General features: G+C 42.4%; 1 protein-coding gene across 1 annotated transcript in view; it reads right to left on the minus strand.

Moving 5' to 3' along the window:
• Positions 1-19,698, minus strand: part of NPHP4 (nephrocystin 4) — a 571,934-nt gene extending 552,236 nt beyond the window's left edge. Inside the window, exons 1-2 of the mRNA XM_085876134.1 lie at positions 19,564-19,698; positions 19,337-19,387 (exon numbers count right to left, since the gene is read on the minus strand). Coding sequence (XP_085732260.1) covers positions 19,337-19,387; positions 19,564-19,623 — 111 coding nt within the window. The 5' untranslated portion in view covers positions 19,624-19,698. The remainder of the gene's footprint in view (positions 1-19,336; positions 19,388-19,563) is intronic.
• Positions 19,699-20,259: the final 561 nt, after the last annotated feature.

The following is a 20,259-nucleotide window of genomic DNA, read 5'->3' on the forward strand; positions in this document are numbered from 1 at the left end:
GAAAGAAGTACGTTCGTCCAGAACGTTTGAGTACTATAAACTTCATAACGTTTCCATTGTGAACATGAGATCCCACCCATCCATTGAGACCACACTGTACAGAGCATTGGTGCTGCATCAGCATTCTCTTTGGCTATTGGGCACAATCATGGATGGTTCACCACTCCAACACAGGATACCAGCAAGCTGGCACTCATTTTGCCAACCTCCGAAGGATGGCAGGCAGAGTCAACCCCACATGGTATTTATTCAACTTCTAAGTGGGATTTGAACTCAGGATCCTTGGATCACAAGCCAACTTGGATCTCAAGCCCACCACCTGAGCCATGAAGCCAACACCAGGCATGACATCCCAGCATTACAGGATATGTCATGAATAATGAATGAGCATGAAAAACCAGCGAAGTTTGTGGCCGATTCCTTTCCCTCTTTCTCTACTTGACATTTCTCAACTGTGCAAAAAAAATCCTGCATGGTAATTGGATTTGTGTTCAACTCACTAACCCCCATAATTGATGTGCTTGGCCAACATGATGGAAAAGCTCACATTAGACGTCATCTATGGAGTTATTTTAAAACACATTATTGTTGCAAATCTGCAATAATTTTCAACAACGCAGCAGCTGTCAGGAATAATATTTTCTGGAACCTTAAAATCAGCCAAAACCACACCAATCTTAACAAAAAAAAACACACCTTTCTTCTTTATGGAGAGATTGTGCATCATCATCATCATCATCATCATCATCATCTGTGATTGGATCAAGTCACAAATATAATTTTTCTTTTTCATAACAGTGGCTGAACAATGGTTGGTCAATACGTTATGGAAGTGCTCATCAAACATAATTCCAACCACAGGTTGTGGGACAACAGCTTGTCGTGCTTCCAATAACGTTTCATGATCGAGGCTTGTCCATTCACAGAATTATTTGGAAGGAATCACTGGAATCACAGCACAATTCTGGCAGGACTGACGACCTAAAATAAACTTTAATATTTTTTCACATGTCGTTACATTTTCACCTTGAATGAATTAATTTTCTTTTTCTTGTGATCCAAAGAGTATGACAATCAATATATAATGGAGCATATGTATGCATGTCTGCTCTATCCCCAATGGTTGGACAGCTGGTCTGACACCATTCTTAATTGTCACCTGGGAAATTAAATAAATCTTACACCAATAAAAGGCCGTGTGTGTGTGTGTGTGTGTGTGTGTGTGTGTGTGTGTGTGTGTGTGTGTGTGTGTCCTCTATAACTCTGAAGCTATAAAACCTAAAAGCCTGGAACTTTGCATGCATACAAAGACAACTCCAAGGAAGTGCAAGAGTGAAAATTGTGTGTTTGGGTCAATTAAAACACTCCTTTTGAAGATAATTAATGGCCTTATTTAATTATATCCTTCATCAGGTGAATCTCGGCCACCTCGCTGTCTGGGATCTTCAGGCATTTCCTGGGTAACCTCACTGTAGTCCAGCAGCGTAGTCTGATATTTCAGATCAATTGTTCAAATTTGCATAAAGCACCAAAAATTGGTACACATGTCGAATACATTAGTCAACATATGTACCAATTTTGGTGCTTTTATGAAAAGTCGAACAATTGGTTTGCTTTGCCGCAGTACTACTGGGGTCTGAAGCTGCCATGTTATTTGGCCTGGATGTAAGTTCCAGATTTCAAAGTATCAGAAGTTCCGACTCCCCCAAAAAGTGTTGATTTGTCCAATTCGGACATCGCATGGACAGTTGTATTGAGGGAAATTGATAATAATCGCTTGCCAAACCAGGTGTTCTGTTGGAGTTGTTGAGTGCTTAAGCCACTTACAGAGCTGTACAGTGCAGTTCATGTCCTGATCGGGATGTATAGTCGACAGTTACTACAAGGTAAAGGTACATATACAGCACACACAGATGTGGTACATATGGGTAGATTGGGATCTGTGAGGACTCTCCGTGGGTGTGTGGACATGACATACCTGTTACAGGCGACGTGGTGGCAAAGTTTCATCCAGTATCTTATGGAGGTTCTTTCCGGTTTCCTTTGTCCTCGTGCTTGTTTCTAAAGCATTTGGTTATCGGATTTGCTTTAAAAATGTTAAATGTTTCCCTTTGTGAGTTTCAAAGCAAAATATATTTGATAACGCCTGATTTCCCAGCTGTTTGCAGTATTAACGTGTTTTCTAAATTACCTAGCCAATTGTTTTTTTACACCCATCACACGCAGCTGTTTATAAAGTACTAGACGACCTGTGAACCCGTTGAGTTCCTGTTGTGATAGCGGTTGATTAAAAAAGTATTTCAAAAAAAAAAAAACGAAAATAAAGATAGCTCCAGCGAACGATACCGCTGAGGTTGTTTCTATTGATCAAATTCTCCCGAAGAGTACTTGACTGAATCGGGAATTAATTTTTTAATAATTTTTTCGTTGCTGCAGGCAAATGGTGAGTAAGGTGGCCCTAAAAAATGTTGTGCTATTGTGTATCATTTTGGCTGTATTTCGGGAAAATACATACAGACATATATATATGTATATATATATATATATATATATATATATATATATATATATATATATATATATATATATATATATATATATATATATATATATATATATATATATATATATATATATACACACAAACATACAAACATATAATACCTACATACATTTATACAAGATGAGAGTTTTCGTAATATATAGATAATGTTTATGGTCATATCCTTGAAACGTCTATACACATGTAACGTTGTTTTTCGGTGAAAGATACTTATAGACGGCCGGCCAACCTAACCTATCGTGACACCCCGCAGGCATTTCATGTTAAAAACTGGTATGGGGTGCCAAAAGGTAGAAAAATCTCTGTTGTTGAGAATTTGCCCCATACCAAGCGCAACCAAATCGATTTTCTCAAAAAATCACGAAATAGAAGCGTCCCTCGTGCGTGCCGTGGCTACGCCCACGGTGCTCCACTCAGTCCACCAATCGCTCTTGCGGAGGAAGTAGCCAGTGTGTGCAACATGACACTGAACAGTTGAGCTTTCAACACGTCTTTTGCATTGTTTTGCTTTCATTTTGTGTGAAATCTACGACAATTGCATTGTTAAATTTGGGGCAATGGATGAAATGAAAGCTGGAGGAATGATAGGTTCGCAAAAACGCAAAAAAGAGCCTGAACTCGCGTCCACATGTCTGTTCTGTTTGAAATCAAAAAAGTGCAAGGAAGTAACACGCCAAGCATCGGACGACGGTAAGAATAGGGTGATTATGGTCCTCGCTGAATGCAATCGCCTCGGAGAGGAATCTGATAGATTGAAGAGGCTGAACGATATTTCAATATGGGAATCGCCGTTGATGTGGCACAGCTCGTGTTACTGTGATTTCACGGCTGAAAGTCGATTGAAGCATCTCAGATCGAAACCACTGTGCGAAGGAGCTGCAACTGGCGGTGGCGGGGACAGCATGGATTTGGAGGCACGGTCATTGCGTGGAAAACATGAAAAAGTAGAATGGGAAAAATGTATATTTTCCCAAGACGAAAGGAAGGGAAAACCGGGTAAGAAAGTTTGCAAGAGTCAAACTGAATTGTATGATATCCGGACAATGCATTTATCCCGTAAGATACTGGAACTTTCTAACGTAGACACGGCGCTGCGGACTCGTCTGGCAGGCACAGTAGATCTGATTGCTGCTGAAGGCAAATATCATCTCTCATGCTTGATCAAATTTGAGAGAGAAGCAGAGAAACAAAGTCTGGATTTTGGACAAGGTGAAGATCAGGAGCTGACGACCCTATGTAGCATTCTGAATGACGGGCTTTCACGTGGATATGTATATGATATGGGGGAGGTTTGGAAGCGATTTCAGGATTTATGTGAAGCGAAAGGTCAGGAAATACCTCGGAGCTATTTGTCATGAAGGAAAACCTTCACTGACGCGGTGTCTCAGAGACTCGGGAGTAGAGCTGGCTTCATTAGCCCCATTCAATCGTACAGCCTCGTTGCTCTTGTATCCCAGTGAAAGGAATGAATGTGTCATTTCAACATCTCTGTCAGGAATGCACAGGGATGAAGACTCGGTAGATGATGATGATGATGGTAATGACTTTTCGATGATGGCCAGCAATCCCCTGCAGGAAATATTACATTCTGCTCTCCAATTGCGCAACGATCTCAATAGCCGCCCTGGTCACGAATTAGGATGGCGAGGAATCGACCAAGACCATGTGAATGAGATCATCCCCCAATCGTTGCACATATTTCTCTGAGTTCTTTTGGCCGATGTGATTGAGGATAATATTGAAGCTGCTGATACATGTGCAGAGCTCGACCGCTTAGTCTGCGATATCGCACAGGACATCATCTTTCGCCTTTCCCAGGGGCGCAAGCTGACACCCAAACACAATGGATTAGGGATGACAGTACATCAAATGATGAGATCCGAGGCCTTGGTGGATCTATTGCATGCAAGTGGTCACTGTATCAGCATCGACACAATCCGGCGCATTGACACGTCCATCGCAAATGATATTCTCGACAGGGCCGACACAAACGACGGAGTCTTTATCCCCGAGGTAATCCGCCCATTCGAGACCTCAGGGCTGGTCCTCAGTTCATGTGACAATATTGATGTACTTGCGGAAACAATTGACGGCAACAACACTACACATTATACACAGATGGCAGTGTGGCAGCGAGATGACGGAACTGTTTATCACAGAGATGAACCTCGGCATATCGGTCGTACTAAAGCTCTCAGCCAGGAACGAATCGGCAAGATGCACATATTAGAATATGCGAAACCTCGTTCTGGTATTCGTCCGTCCCCCACTTTTCCTGATGGTGCCGCCATCAATGTAGAGTCGTGGTTCCAAGAGTCTGGCAATGCAAATAACAGCAAGTCCAACAACTTGGCATGGACATTATCAAGAATATTACATGGTGGTGAGTCACAATCTGTGCCACCATGGGCGACATTTAACAGTCTGGCGACGAACGGGCCCCCACATGTCACCAATGTAGGTATGCTCCCAATTCTGAAGGCACCGGCAGACCATGATGACACAATGACAACTGTGATGATCAAGTCCATGAATATCAGTGAAAAGGTGGGACAGAAACACACGGTCATTTTTGCTGACCATCCTCTCTACAGTCGGATGAAAGAACTCGTATGGAACGATCCCGCCAAATACAGCAATGTTATATGCCTCCTTGCTCACCTCCACATTCTCTTCAATTACCTCAAAGCTATTGGACAGCATTATGAGAGCGCAGGGCTGGAGGATATCTGGATCGAGGCGGGATTATTCGCTGCGAATACGATACCAAGCGTACTTTGTGGAAAAGCATACCACCGAGGAGTATATGGACATATTTGTACGTACGAAGCATTGTGTCGCATCCGATGGACAAAATTCATGGAGTGGCTCGAGCAAAGTCATGATATCGCAACAATCGCTTCGATCGAGGCTATCAAGACATGCGCTGAGGAAGTTAGGAACAAATGTCGCAGTGCAGATGGTCGTCTCTGCAAATCCGATGCACTGAGCCATTCCATCTGTGCTTTGAGACAAACCATCGAAAGATCAGACGTATTGAAGAAATTGGACGAATTTGACCGATGCCGCGCAACTGATCCCAATTTTGAATTCTGGACGAATTACATCAAAATGGTCAGCACACTTTTGGAATTCATCCGTGCGAATAGAGAGGGAGATTGGCAGGCGCACCTAAAATCGTTCGCACAGATGTTACCGTGGCTATGTGCGTATGACCACACAAATTATGTGAGATGGGGACCGGTGTATCTCTCCGACATGAAAATGTTGGAGAATACAGCGCCTGATGTATACAGTGCATTTCTCGCCGGGAACTTTGTGGTACAATGCAGCAAACGTCCGTTCAGCTCTGTGCCAGTCGATGAAGCTACAGAATGGACTAACCGCATGTGTAAGATATCGAATGGCAGAATCGGAATCACCAGGAATGATACTGCAAGGGATCGATTCTGCTTGACGTGGTGCGAGCGCTCCGAAATTACCCTAGATTCCAAACGGCTCCTAAAACTTATCGATGACGAGATCGTAGAGGAGGTGATATCTATGAGAAAGGAGGCTATGCCTGGATGTCTAAGGCATGATGAAGGAAATGTTCAAAATCTGATGGACCAGTTTGAGCGATTCCGTATTTTCCAAGCAGCGGATACACTCCCACCGGCACAATCACCAGACCTGGTGGAGGAATCGCAGGAACCTACACTTGTATCTTTGACAACAAACGATCTCGCCATGATGGGAATACAAACTTCCCTGTTGTCAGCCGATGAGCGAGGTCTTCGAAGGTTACAAAGTTTTGTGGATGAGAGGCTGGTAACTCGAGACGGGTTTCTTCGATACGCTGTCGAGGATCAATTCCAAATCCTTTGCTCATCTCCACAAAAGCACAGCTCTGACCTCAACAGCCGAGAAGAAATTCATCAAGGCAGATGCAAAACTCATACAGAGGTTGTTCAATACAACCAGAGCTGGATGATGTGTCGATATGTCCAGGATTCTTCAGCACGAACTTTCGTCACTTCCATCTTCGCTCATCAAGAGAAACGGACAGATGAATCAGACAAACAAGGCTGATATGCTTCATATCCTGATAAACGACATGGACATCGAAACACCAGCGAATATTCCATCCCTGCAGGAGCCGTCAGCTCTCATCATCGATGGTCACGCAATGATCCAAGGGATGGGGAAGCCGTCTCATTGTCGCACGTTTGCTGACGTTGGTCGTACATATCACGAGAGGATTGTAAAGCTATTTCACCAGTCATTCACTCGCATCGACATCATCTTCGATCAGTACATCGAAGGTCAATAATTTACAGGGTCAATAAAATCGGCAACTAGATCAAAGTGTGGGCAGAAGAAGCGACCAATCCGAAAAATCATTGATCGATGAGACGTACCACTGCCAGAGGTATGGGACAGATTCATAGCCCTGGACCAGAACAAAGCTGACCTCGCTAAATTTGGCGCTGAGTACCTCATTTCGACCGATCGGAATTACCCACAGTCTTGCGAGCTGATTGTAGGGGGAGGTTTCGCTGAACTGGAGATGGCGAAGTCAACTACACGTGGCCAAATAACTGATTTGGCCGCGAACCATGAAGAGGCCGATACGCGCATGGTCGCACATGCAGCACATACCGTCAGGGAGAAATACAAGAGCGTGGTCATGGAGATCAAGGATACAGATGTATTATTACTCCTCATCCATTTCTTCGGTGATGCAAACGTTGATCTGTGGATGAAAAGTGGGACTGGCAAAAAACGTGTCTAATACCAAATTGCACCAATTGTACAAAAGCTATCGCGTCCTGTCAGGAACAATCTGCTCGGATTTCATGCCTTTACCGGATGTGATGTGATGTCTTCATTCTATGGATACAGGAAACGGAGCTGCTGGAAAGTGTACGTGGAACAGCCGGAGCTACTGGCGAATATTGGGTGTGATGGATCCACTGACGAGGCTGAAAAGTTCCTGTGCCATTTGTATGGAGTGGACAACGCTGACGATCTGCTCTCTGCCAAATCCCAGATGTTCGATAAAGGTCTCCAGGATTTCGAAAAGCTACCGCCAACTTTCGACGCATTTGAGGTCCATCATATCAGGTCAAATCATCAGGCGAAAATCTGGTACCAGGCTGATAAACCTCAGATAGCGGTTGAAGCTCCAGAAGAGACGGGTGGCTGGAAGCTAACAGACTCTGGACTTGAGATCGTGTGGATGCGACTCCCCGCCATTCCAGCTTCTTGTACTGAACTAGTCACTTGTGCGTGTAAAAGCAAGTGTCGAACGAGTGCATGTAAGTGCAGCAAGTCTCGCCAGAACTATATCCCAGCATGCGGGTGTGATGCTGTCAACTGCAATAATGACTTCCACTAACTACAGCTATATGGGTGAGCAAATTATATTTCAGACATTCTCTTATGTGCCAACCCTCTTATACAACGTTTTGATCTCACATGAGTTCATCTTCCGAGTTGAGAACTCACGTGAGAAGATTTCATGCGTCAATCTTCAGAAATTCGAGAAAATGGCCATTTTACAATTGCAGCATTTCATGTTTTCAAGTAAATCTCTAGTCTAAATTTATTGCTGAGACTAAAGGACAGTAGCCTAGGCGAATAATTCATACACAGGCACATAGATGTGGCAATGCTGAAACGAAATTCACTATAACCAAAAAATGAGGAATTTGGCATTGACCTTGACCTTTGACCTCCAAGGTCAAAGTTCAAGATGGTATGGGGCATATTCTGAAGCTTCACCCTATCATTTTACTTTCGCATATGCATAATCACTTTTAACAAGAAATGACTATGAGACAAATTTTTAGACCCCGGAGATAGTCTTGGCCGGCCGTCTATTAAGGTTGCTGGGTTGTATGCAGTCCGTAGTGAAGTCAGTAATTTCACTGACTCCAACCTGCTGATTCCCAAAAAATTGCCGATATTGGCTAAGCACGTGTGTGTGTGTGTGTGTGTGTGTGTGTGTGTGTGTGTGTGTGTGTGTGTGTGTGTGTGTGTGTGTGTGTGTGTGTGTGTGTGTGTGTGTGTGTGTGTGGTGTGTGTGTGGTGTGGTGTGTGTATCTCCACGTGTGGTGGGTGTTGGGAGGTGAAACAGATACCGATCAGGTGTGTGTGTGTGTGTGTGGGGGGGGGGGGGGGTGTCTCATTGATGGTTATCTACATATGTGGGTTTCACAATGTGGAATGGAGTCCTCCCAGGGTGGGCTCAAACTATTCACCTTCATTTCGGTAAGGGGTCACGATTCATGGACCAAGCTGTGAAGTTTTCTGTTCTCAAAGTTTCGTGCCGAGGGCTCTCGTCAGGATCGTCGCTGAACCCCGTACAGCTTCCAACTGCAGTTCCTTTGCTATAATATTCCCAGGGATGTTTTTTTTAGCTCACCTGTAAAATAGTTCCGGGGAGGTTATGGGATGGCGCTTAGTCTGTCCGTCCGTCCGTCCACAAATACTTGCGACTTCTTCTCAGAAACTACACATTTGACCACTAAAATTTCACTGAAATTTGACCACAACCTTCCATGCCCATGATGGCATTACAATTAAAAAGGGGGCCTAAGGGTTCTACAGAGGGAGTTTATGGGGGGGGGGGTTGAGAGTGGGTTTCCTCCCCAAAGAGGTATTTGCTTTTTTCTCAAACGATACACACAACTATGATGAAACATAACGAAAACCTTCATCACCAATGACGTACCAAAGGTTCTTCATGACATTACAAAAATCTGGCTCTAAGGGACTTAAGGGGGGTTTCCCCCCCAATATATGTATTTGTTTTCTTCTCCAAAACTACACACAATTCCAATGAAATTTGACCACCATCTTCACCACCCGTGATGTACCAAGGTTTTTTCATGGTATAAAAAAGTTATCCATCGGTATTTACTTTCTTCTCCATTATATATTTTGTGGGTCATCCATGCCTATCAGTGGTTGCTGGTTATCTTATCCCGCTACTACCAGGTGAGCGTCCCACGGTATTGCCTCTATATTTATTATTTCTGTGAGGTTCTTTGTCATCATTCCCTTCGGTCCAGCTATCACTGGAACAACTTTGGCATTCTTCAGCTTCCAGGATCTTCTCACTTCAATCTTGACGTCTTGGTGTTTGGACATTTTCTTGATTTCTGCATCGTTTAGTCCAAAATTACTGCGAGCAACACCTTAATAAGCAATGCCTTATTTTCTTTTTCTTGTACCCAAGGATGATATCTGGTCACAATGCTTTGTTTTCAATGTTCACGCTCAATGGGATCAGAAGAGCGTATGTGAGTGATAGGTACTTCCATGTTTTCAGTGATTACTTTTGGTTCATGTTCCCATAAATTTTCTAGAACTAGTAAATCAAAGTTTTTGCAGGTGTGCCAGCAGATTAAGTTATAAACTCTGTTGTGTAGTTGTGTGTACAGCTGTCCTGACATGAGTTTGTTTTTGTGTTTGGTCATTAAGCATAACATATTCTCTTTACTAACCCCACCTCCACCCCTCAACTCTCACTCTCACTCTCACTCTCACACACACACACACCCTCATTGCATCTCTCCCTCCTGCAGTATAGCAACATTTGGTGAGGCAGAGCTCTCCCCCACCTCCCACCCCCCTTCCTCGCTCATCCCTCCTGTCAAGCTTCCCCTCCCTCCAGCCTACTCTGTCTCTCCCCTCCCTCTCCTCCTCTTCTTGTCTCCTTTTCCTCCCTCCTCTCTCAACCCCCCTCCTCAATACTCCCTGTCAGTGAAGCGATGGGTTGTATTTCCTCATAAATAAATAAATAAATCGTGCCTGTATCCGAAGGAAGCGTTTTACTTTGGAATTTTTAATATGAAATAGGCAAAGCCAAGAAACGAACAAAACCCATAGAATTACCCTTTAGAACACATTAGAAACCTTCAGAATTACCCTTTAGAACCCTCAAGAACCCTTCAGAATTACCCTTAAGAACCCTCAAGAATCCTTCAGCATTACCCTTTAGAACCCTCAAGAACCCTTCAGAATTACCCTTTAGAACCCTCAAGAACCCTTCAGAATTACCCTTTCGAACACATTAGAAACCTTCAGAATTACCCTTTAGAACCCCAAAGTACCCTTCAGAATTACCCTTTAGAACCCTCAAGAACCCTTCAGAATTACCCATTAGAACACATGAGAAACCTTCAGAATTACCCTTTAGAACCTTCAAGAACCCTTCAGAATTACCCTTTAGAACCCTTCAGAATTACCCAGTAGAACCCTTAAGAATTACCCAGTAGAACCCTTAAGAATTACCCTTCAGAATTACCTTTTGCAATTTCCTTTTGGAATTAACTTTTACAATTACCCTTTACAATTACTTTTAAGAATTTCATTTTGGAACCCTTTGCAATCACCCTTTAGAACCCTTTACAATTACCCTTTAGAATCACCTTTTGCAATTACCCCTTTGAATCCTTTAGAACCCTTTACAATTACCCCTTACAATCCTTTACAATTACCCCTTAGAATCCATTACAATTACCCTTTCGAACTCTTTACAATTACCCCTTAGAATCCATAACAATTACCCTTTAGAACCCTGTACAATTACCATTTAGAACCCTTTACAATTACCCTTTAGAATCACCTTTTGCAATTACCCCTTAGAATACTTTACAATTAACCTTTAGTACCCTTTACAATTACCCCTTAGAATCCTTAACAATTAACCTTTAGAACCCTGTACAATTACCCCTTAGAATCCATTACAATTCCCCTTTACAATTACCCCTTAGAATCCTTAACAATTACCCTTTAGAACCCTGTACAATTACCCCCTTAGAATCCTTTACAATTACCATTTAGAACCCTTTACAATTACCCTTTAGAATCACCTTTTGCAATTACCCCTTAGAACCCTTTACAATTACCCCTTAGAATCCTTAACAATTACACCTTAGAATCCATTACAATTACCCCTTAGAATCCTTAACAATTTCCCTTTAGAACCCTTTACAATTACCCCTTAGAATCTTTTACAATTACCCTTCAGAACCCTGTACAATTACCCCTTAGAATCCTTTACAATTACCCTTAAGAACCTTTTACAATTATACTTTAGAACCCTGTACAATTACCCCTTAGAATCCTTTACAATTACCCTTTCAAATCCTCAACAATTATCCTTTTGAACCCTTTACAATTACCCCTTAGAATCCTTTACAATTACCCTTTAAAATCCTCAACAATTACCCTTTTGAACCCTTTACAATTACCCCTTAGAATCCTTTACAATTGCCCCTTAGAACCCTTTACAATTACCCTTTAGAACCCTTGACAATTACCCCTTAGAATCCTTAACAATTACCCTTTAGAACCCTGTACAATTACCCCTTAGAATCCTTAACAATTACCCTTTAGAACCCTTTACAATTACCCCTTTAGAATCCTTTACAATTACCCTTTAGAACCCTTTACAATTACCCCCTTTAGAATCCTTTACAATTACCCTTTAGAATCCTTTACAATTATCCCTTTAGAACCCTATATAAATTCCCTTTAGAATTACATTTTATCACCCTTTAGAACCCACTAGAATTATCCTTTAGAACCCTCTATAATTACCCTTTAGAATTAAATACGTTGGGGGTGGAAACGTTCTTCTTCTTCATTTTTGACAGACGGACAAATGGAAGGATGGAAACAGCCAAATATTGAAGTGGCTTCTCCGCTTAAAAATCATATGTCTGCCATGTTGGAGCTATGGTAGCCTAACAACCTCTTAACATCCTGAACATATGGTAGTCTAACACATCTTCGGAAGTGTCATATCTATAATCGCCATGCCCTCAGCACAAGTTTTCCGTTCAGTGTAAAACGCCCTTCGAGACAGTTAGCAGGATCATCAAATATGGAAACATTGTAGCCGAAAGGCCTCATGGGCCTTGTGAAGGTAACAGTATGCGTCGGCCTCAGGCTTCATGCATTCGGTTTCATGACTGGTGCCAGTATATGTCCCAATGAAATTGGAATTATCCGAGCTATTATAACCATGATGTGTTATATACGCACATAAACAGGAGCCATGTTTTTGCTTTGTGTATGTAGCCCGGGTTATTTTATATTTTTGGGAGCAATCGAGGCAGCGGTCTGTTGTGCATACACCACCAAAATAATGGGATGTTGGAAGAACGTGTTGCACTCTTGGAATAAAAATGGCAGGTACTCTGTTTGTGTATGTAATCCATAGATTGTCAAAATTGTTGTTATACAATTGAAATGGGGTATTTGCGGGAGTGGTTACCATAAAATACATCGGGAACGATCACTATACTGGTAGATTGTATCACAATTGATTATATTTATATTGCATGACCTCCAGCCCTGAATGTAATTGTGTATAGGGTTATCGGCTGCATACAAAGTAGTAGAGTCCTTCATTTTGGAGACGCGTTCTCAAGTGGAATTTTCAAGCTCCTCTTTGTGAAACAGAATTCTACGCTCGTGGAAGAGCTAAAATAATTCGATGACACGTCGATTTGTTTTAAAGCATTCCTGAAAAGTTACAGTTTCTCAAGTTGTGATTTTGCAAAATATTTTAAATTTGTATTCTTTCCAACCTGTATTATAATTATCATTGAGAGAAAGTAAGGTATCTCAGAGTTGGAATGTCTAACCTCCAAGCAACATTGCAATGCGAACACATAAAGTCACACACACCCCCTTGCACAATATCCTCCAGTGCAAAAGAATGAAAACAGTTGATACTGTTCCTTCTACCGTTTGTAAGGCAGTGGAAGAGCTTAACATCTCGTTGTTCTGTTTTTATTTTCATTGTTTGCATACCTTGTAGAGACTCTGATGAGAGCTAACACACAACGCACAGAAAGGGGGGGGGCATGAGACAAGAGGGGTTTGAGAGGGAAGGACAAAACAGTGGGGAACAGAGACATTAAGAGATCTGTGGAAGGGAGAGGGATGGGGTGGGGAACATGGAGAATACAAGATGGACATTACAGGGACTTTCAGGAAGGAAATCAGGGAATTTGAATGAGGTGGGTTTGGGGTGGATTAACAGGGGTAGAAAAGATCAAGGAATTGGATGGGAGATGATAAGAGGTGGTGGTGAACAGCTGTTTTGAAGGCATGGAGGGAAGAATAGGATTGAAGAGAGTGAGGGAGTTTATTCCAAAAGCGGGAAAAAAGAGGAATGAAAGAGTGAAGGTGAGCATGATTCGTGATTTTGGTAGTTTTACCAGAAGGGGGTTGTTGGCAGACCTTGAGTGCCCTGTGGAAATATGGTGGGGACAAATCGCAGACAGAGCAGGGGGGGTGGGCGAGACTGGAGAGGAGACGGTAGAAGACAGAAAGACCACTGACCTGCCCGAGGTGAGAGAGTGAGAGGCCCAAAGACTCAGCCTCATTGGGGGAGATGCCAATGATCTGCAATGCCTTGGTTTCTACTGCGTGAAGCCGAGAAAGGTGGGAGGCAGGAGTATCAGCCCAGAGGGGAGAGCAGTACTCCATCAGGCTGTGGACGAAAGCTTTGTAAGTGGTCAGGAGCTCAAGTGGGCCGAGGAAGAATTTTGCACAACGGAGGATTCCCAGTCGGTGACTGGCTTTGGAGGCAAGGTTGAAAATGTGGCTTTCCCAGGAAAGGTCATGGCAGATAGTGAGACCCAGAAGCTTGAAAGAAAGGACTTCTTCCAGAGGATTGTTGAGAAAGTGGATGGGGGGTGGGAGGGTTCTCAATGGTCCTTTCGGAGAGACATCGTGAGAGTGTGAGATTTGTCCGGATTGAAAGACATGTTCCACGTTTTGGACCAGTTTGTGATTTTACCCAGATTCTTCCTTGTAGAAGCACAATTCCACCTGAAACTGAGACATTTCCCCATGTCCACTGAGAGTTTTCACAACATCCATTTAAGGCAAATAAATACCATGACTGCCATCACTTTTTACATGTAGTGAAGCCCCATTTTGCATGGTGTTGGCTTAATGGTTAGGGTGGTGGGCTTGGGATCCGAGGATCCTGAGTTCAAATCCCACTCAGCTGTTGAATTAACACCAGGTGGGGTTAACTCGACCTGTTATCCTTCCAAGGTTGGCAAAATGAGTCCCAGCTTGCTGGTATCCTGTGTCGGTGTGGCGACCCATCCAGGATTGTGCCCAATAGCCAAGGGAGACTGCTTTGGCAGCACCAACGCTCTGCACAGATTATGGTCCCAATGGATGGATGGAAGCCCCATCTCAGAGAGCTAACTGCACAGTAACTGTGCATTCACGTGTCGGTTAATAATCATTAATACATGACATATATGCATGTTCGGTTTCAGATGTTTTTTTTTTTTCTTTCAGTTAGTGGATGATGAAGGAATAAAATTAAGATGGGAAGGTGAATTGTGGGGAATAGATGCACAGGATAGTACCAGGGCTGTGTGTTGAGTCCAACTGTCAATAAGAGGTTGAATATCACTCAACATTTGCAGCCTTTTCAAGGTGATAGACGAAGAAAATGGCCGTGTGGTTCATGTGCTGCCTGAAATCATGGGTGTTATAGCAAGGGGCACAAGAGAAAGGTTAAGGAGAGGAGTACGGTATTAGGGAGAGGAAATATGGCAAAGAAGATGAAAGGAGCACCTGCAAGGGCAAAATGTGCCACTCAATCTGTCAGCTTAAGAAGGGTACACTCAAGACAGCTGATGGCCCTTTAATATCTACGATCAGCTGTTGGCATGACATTATTGGAAAGCCCATCAAATTCCACTTGTCAGAGGCAATTTTTCTTCTTGAACATTATCCCACCCTCCATGTTATACTGATGGAAATCTTGCAGATCAGGAGGAGTTTTGAAGCAGCTCCATTTTCATTCCACATTGCTTTCAGGACATGTGTGGGACAGCTGTCATTGAAGACAGCTCTCTGTATAGGTACGATAAACACAGCTGGTATGGTGGGTAAGCATATGGTGAGGTGCCAACTTTGATGGGTGGAAAAAGTCAAAGCATCCATGAAATGAGCCGATTGTGGCCAATCAAGGTAAAAACTGTATATCTATACAAATAAATCTCAGTGTTTCTCCTCCATAATTCCAAAACCATAAAACCTAGCGGTGCCATGGCCATATTTAGTAATATAATTTAAAATATTTATGGCCATATTTTATGATCCTTTATGAAGGCTTCATCCTTGAGTCAGCCAGCTCTCCCTCGCTGGGGTCTTAATTCACAATTTTCTTTGGCCTTTTCAACAATGCCTTGACTCGGAACAGGTCATATTGTTTTCGAAATAATGCTTCAACAATGCCTTGACCTCATTCATATCATCAAATGCCTGATATTCATACCTAAAAATTGCTGTATACATCGAAATGCTTATAAAATGCCTGGATACACAAGTGTTTGTTGTTATATTTCATTTCCACACATGCGATAACTCAAGAATCTCTTAACCTGGACTTAACCTGGACAAATGAACTTTATTAGCAGTCGGAATTGCTGCTAAATTCAATTTCGCAGTTAAAATTTTGAAATTCAGTTTAGGTTAAGAGATTCTTGAACTCATCGCATTTCAGCTGTAATGCTTATAAACGTCCAGAGAGTTGTATCCACACATCATTTAATAGTCCAGACGTGTTGAGATGGTTATTATCTCCGGACAATGCTTGCTTCCAGATGTGTCCGGGCGGTATTAATAGTATGACTGGGACAAAATGTATCTTAGACATTATTTTGATTCCATCTTCACGAATATTCCATGCAGAATCATTTTGATGAGACATTATGAATTGTAATCAAAATAAAGACCAGCTACTGCACCGTAGTCTCAAGAAGGAAGCCAGACATAATGACACATGCACACGCATACGCATATAAACACACGGCTAAGTACTTACAATTTAAGCTATTTTTATTTGAAGTTATAACCTTTACCTACAAGCAAAATGGGGTTCGCTGCCTAACTTTATCTGGTGATATACTCTCGACACTAGTATCCCTAAAAATGGAATGAAGCCGAAGCCTATCCACCTGCTTTCCGGGAAAAAAGAAAACAAAATCACAAGCTAAGAACTCGTGGATCCTATCAACTTTGGGAGATGACTTCCTTATCAGAATCCTGGTACAAAAAGCTTCGATCAAAAACGAGCACATCATATGAACTTGCTAAACTCCAGAGAATATTAGCTCAGACTTGTTTGGAACATGATCTCAGAAGAACATAAAAATCATGAAAAAAAATTTAGTTCGTAAAAACCTTTAAATTTATCAGTTATCTCTGACATTTCCATTTTTGGAGCTGAACGACACCGACTACGACACCCATGACCTCTGGATCTCCTTCGGATTGGATTAGCAAAATACTCATAACCGAAAACTTTACCTTGAGAAACTGACCCAGTACCTTGTACAATGTAATTCAGGCCCAAAGGACAGATCACACATAGTGTCCTGATCCATCAATCCTCTTTTGTGTCCGAGCTCAACATTACACTCCTCTTTATTATCAAAATCATTATCATTAACTGAGTCTATAATCTGATTCGAACAACGACTTAAAGCTTGTCCAATTTAATTGAAATTATGATATGAATACGTCTTAATACCAGACGATACAGCAGACCTATGTCCATTCAAATGTTGATGTAAATATTGAGAAGTTTTACCAACATATTGCAATCCACAATCTCCACAAGTGAGAAGATAATAATGTACTTTGATTTCCATCCCAGCAAACATTCACAATCAACAACAAAAGTCGTACATGTCACGTGACAAACAAAAGTTTCACAAGGTCTATAAACTTTACAACACAAACATCAAGAGGAATTCAACTTTTTAAAAACAGCTTTACAAGTACTTGACAAAACATACTGACACTATGCTTTTGCAGTTTTCGTAAGCCTGACATTATTGTCACTCTTTTCGGTTTTGTCCGGTCAGGTTAGCTCAGACCAGACAGAAGAGACAGGCTGACCAGCACACATCTATGACCGAGCCAGCCTTCCTTATCAATCATTTCATTGGAGTGCCTGCTTGAGTGCTTTATGGTGTTGGGCAGAATAGACTCCAACGTACTCAATTATAACCATGGAATTGAAAGCAATAGAGTGGTGAACATCAATTTCGAGCAATTCCTGCTTCCGGGAAATAAGCCTTTTTTCGGGGAAATTATTTCGTCCCTGTTGGGCATGTTCTGGTTACACATGGTGCCTTCCCTTCCCTTCACCTCACATTACCTTCCCTTCCATACCTTCAGGCTGCTTTCCCTTCCACTCCTCTCACACTGCCTTCCCTTCCCCTCCCCTCATGCTGCATTCCCTTCCCCCTACCTCACCTTCCTCGCCCCCCTCCCTCCTCTCTCTTTCCTCCTTCCTCACCTTCCTCCATCTCTCCTCGCTCCCCATCATCACTCTCCCCTTCCATTCACCCCACCCCTCTTTCTCCCTTCACCCCTTTTCTCTCTCCTCGAATGTTCCTTTTGTCCTGTTGCGTCCTGAACCATTCAGCGTTCTAGCTCTTCCATAAGCCTCGACTCTGCATACAAAAAAAAAACTTTCAAAGGTTGCACAGGCTTGATGGGCTGTGCAACCATTGCACAGATTTGATGGCCTGAAAGCTCTCTTTATATATGGAAGTTCCTGGAAGGAAAGTCATCTATTAGCTAAAATTGAGCATTTGAAAAGATGAGCATTCACTTTTGAAGTGACCAGAGAACAGACATGAATAATGCTGATGCCAAATATTATTTCCAAACGGGATATTTTGCCCTCTTTTGAGACAAATGGAACCTCTGCCACCCGATGTTGTACCAACATTTTGCGGTGGGCCGCATAAGTAGCTCAGAGCTTTGGCTCTGAATGAAACGATGTGTGCAACACAAGTGACCATTTTAAAGTCCATTAAATATTTAAAAATTAACTTTTCTTAACTTAACTTTTCCCATCACTGGGGACAGGTACATTTGCTTGTCTTAAGAATAATATGCTTGTTCGTGTGTCCATGCGTCCATCTGTCTAACATACTGTTCCACTCACTGAATGGACAATTCACTTGAATCCACACACAATTTCTACGTGAAAATAATCATACAGTTTCAATGTTGGGGCTTATTGCTATGTGAAGTCAGACATACTCAGAGCTGTCTTATTCACAACAAGAAAATACAACCTGTTGCTTCACTGACTCGAATATTAAGAGAAGGGGGGTAGAGGGGAAGAGGGAGAGGAAAGGGAGAGGAGAGCAACACCTCACTGCATGTTACAATACACTTCAGAACAGAAGAGAGGTGGGGGCGAGAGAAAGAATGTGAGAGAGGGGGAGAGGGAGAGAGATATATGCGGGATGAAAGTGCTGTACTGTATAAGGAGGGGGTGGAGCAAGGATAGGAAAGAGAGTGGGGCAGGGAAGGGGGGTTAGCGGAGAGAATGAAGTATGTTATGCTTTATGAACAACACACACATGTATATCCATCCATCTATTGGGACCATACTCTGTGCAGAGCGTTGGTGCTGCCAAAGCAGTCTCCTGAGCTATTGGGCACAATCTTGGACGGGTCGCCACTCTGACGCAGGATACCAGCAAGCTGGCACTCATTTTACCGACCTCGGAAGGATGACAGGATGAGTCAACCCCACCTGGTATTAATTTATCAGCCAAGCAGGATTTGAACTCAAGACCCTAGGATCCCAAGCACACCACTTGAGCTATTAAGCAAACACCAGGCATTTACACACACACTACATATGTATATATCTAATATTATATAAACTCTTTCTAACCACTGACTGGTATTGAAGATCAGTACCTTCCGGGTGACAAAGAAAGCTGAAATTTTGCGTGGCAATGGACACTGAAGCTGGGGGGGGGGGGGGGGATCACAGGACCATCACAAAGCATCTGTAAATGAATATATATAGATATATCAATGAAAAAAAGAAGAAAATTAATAAATGAAAAAAATTAATACAGGTGAGCGACTCGAGACAATGAAAATAAATAAAGGAGGAGCCTTGGGCGAGGCTTGAGGCCTACCGGTTCCGCTCGGTGTTCGATCGTTTTTTTTGTTGTTGCTGTTTTGTTTTTTCTCCCCATTACCTTCAATTTCTATCCTCCCCATTATCTTCAATTTCCATCCTCCCCACTTTCCTAACGTCCCCCATTCTCCCAACGAATCTCTCTATTTCTTATCTCAAAAAAAAAAATAAAAAAAATAAAAAAAATAAAAAAACCCAACAACAACAACACGCGAACATTCTGCCGATTCTGCTTCTTCTTCTTCCTCCTCGTCTTCTTCCTCGATTTTTTTCGACAACACTTCCATGACCTCATCTGTTGAAAACTCTCTCAAACATTAATAATAACAACAAAAACGATCTTATAATACTTCATCTTCCTCTTTCACACATGTAGTACTCTTTACTGTTTCACAATGCACGACTCTTCTGCTATTTAAACAGACTGCTCTCATTTCGACCTGTCCTCCATTCCGTGCCTAAAAAATCCAACTATTACAGCGTTTCTTCTCTCCATTCTCTGAATTCGCCTTCATTTCATCCATCAAGAATTGTGTTAAATCTCATCTCTGCTCTTAAACTTTTTAAAACCCAGTTTGCTATGAATGTTCGCTTTCCATCAACCATTTTTTTTTCCAACTTCAGTGCCAACTCACCCCCCTCACTTCTCACTCTCAAAGCAACCATCCCACTCTTCTCCCTCCAAGCCTTCCTC

Source organism: Eptatretus burgeri, chromosome 4 (genome assembly GCF_056783735.1).
Source record: "Eptatretus burgeri isolate ZD-2024b chromosome 4, Ebu_testis_v1, whole genome shotgun sequence".
Lineage (NCBI taxonomy): Eukaryota > Metazoa > Chordata > Myxini > Myxiniformes > Myxinidae > Eptatretus > Eptatretus burgeri.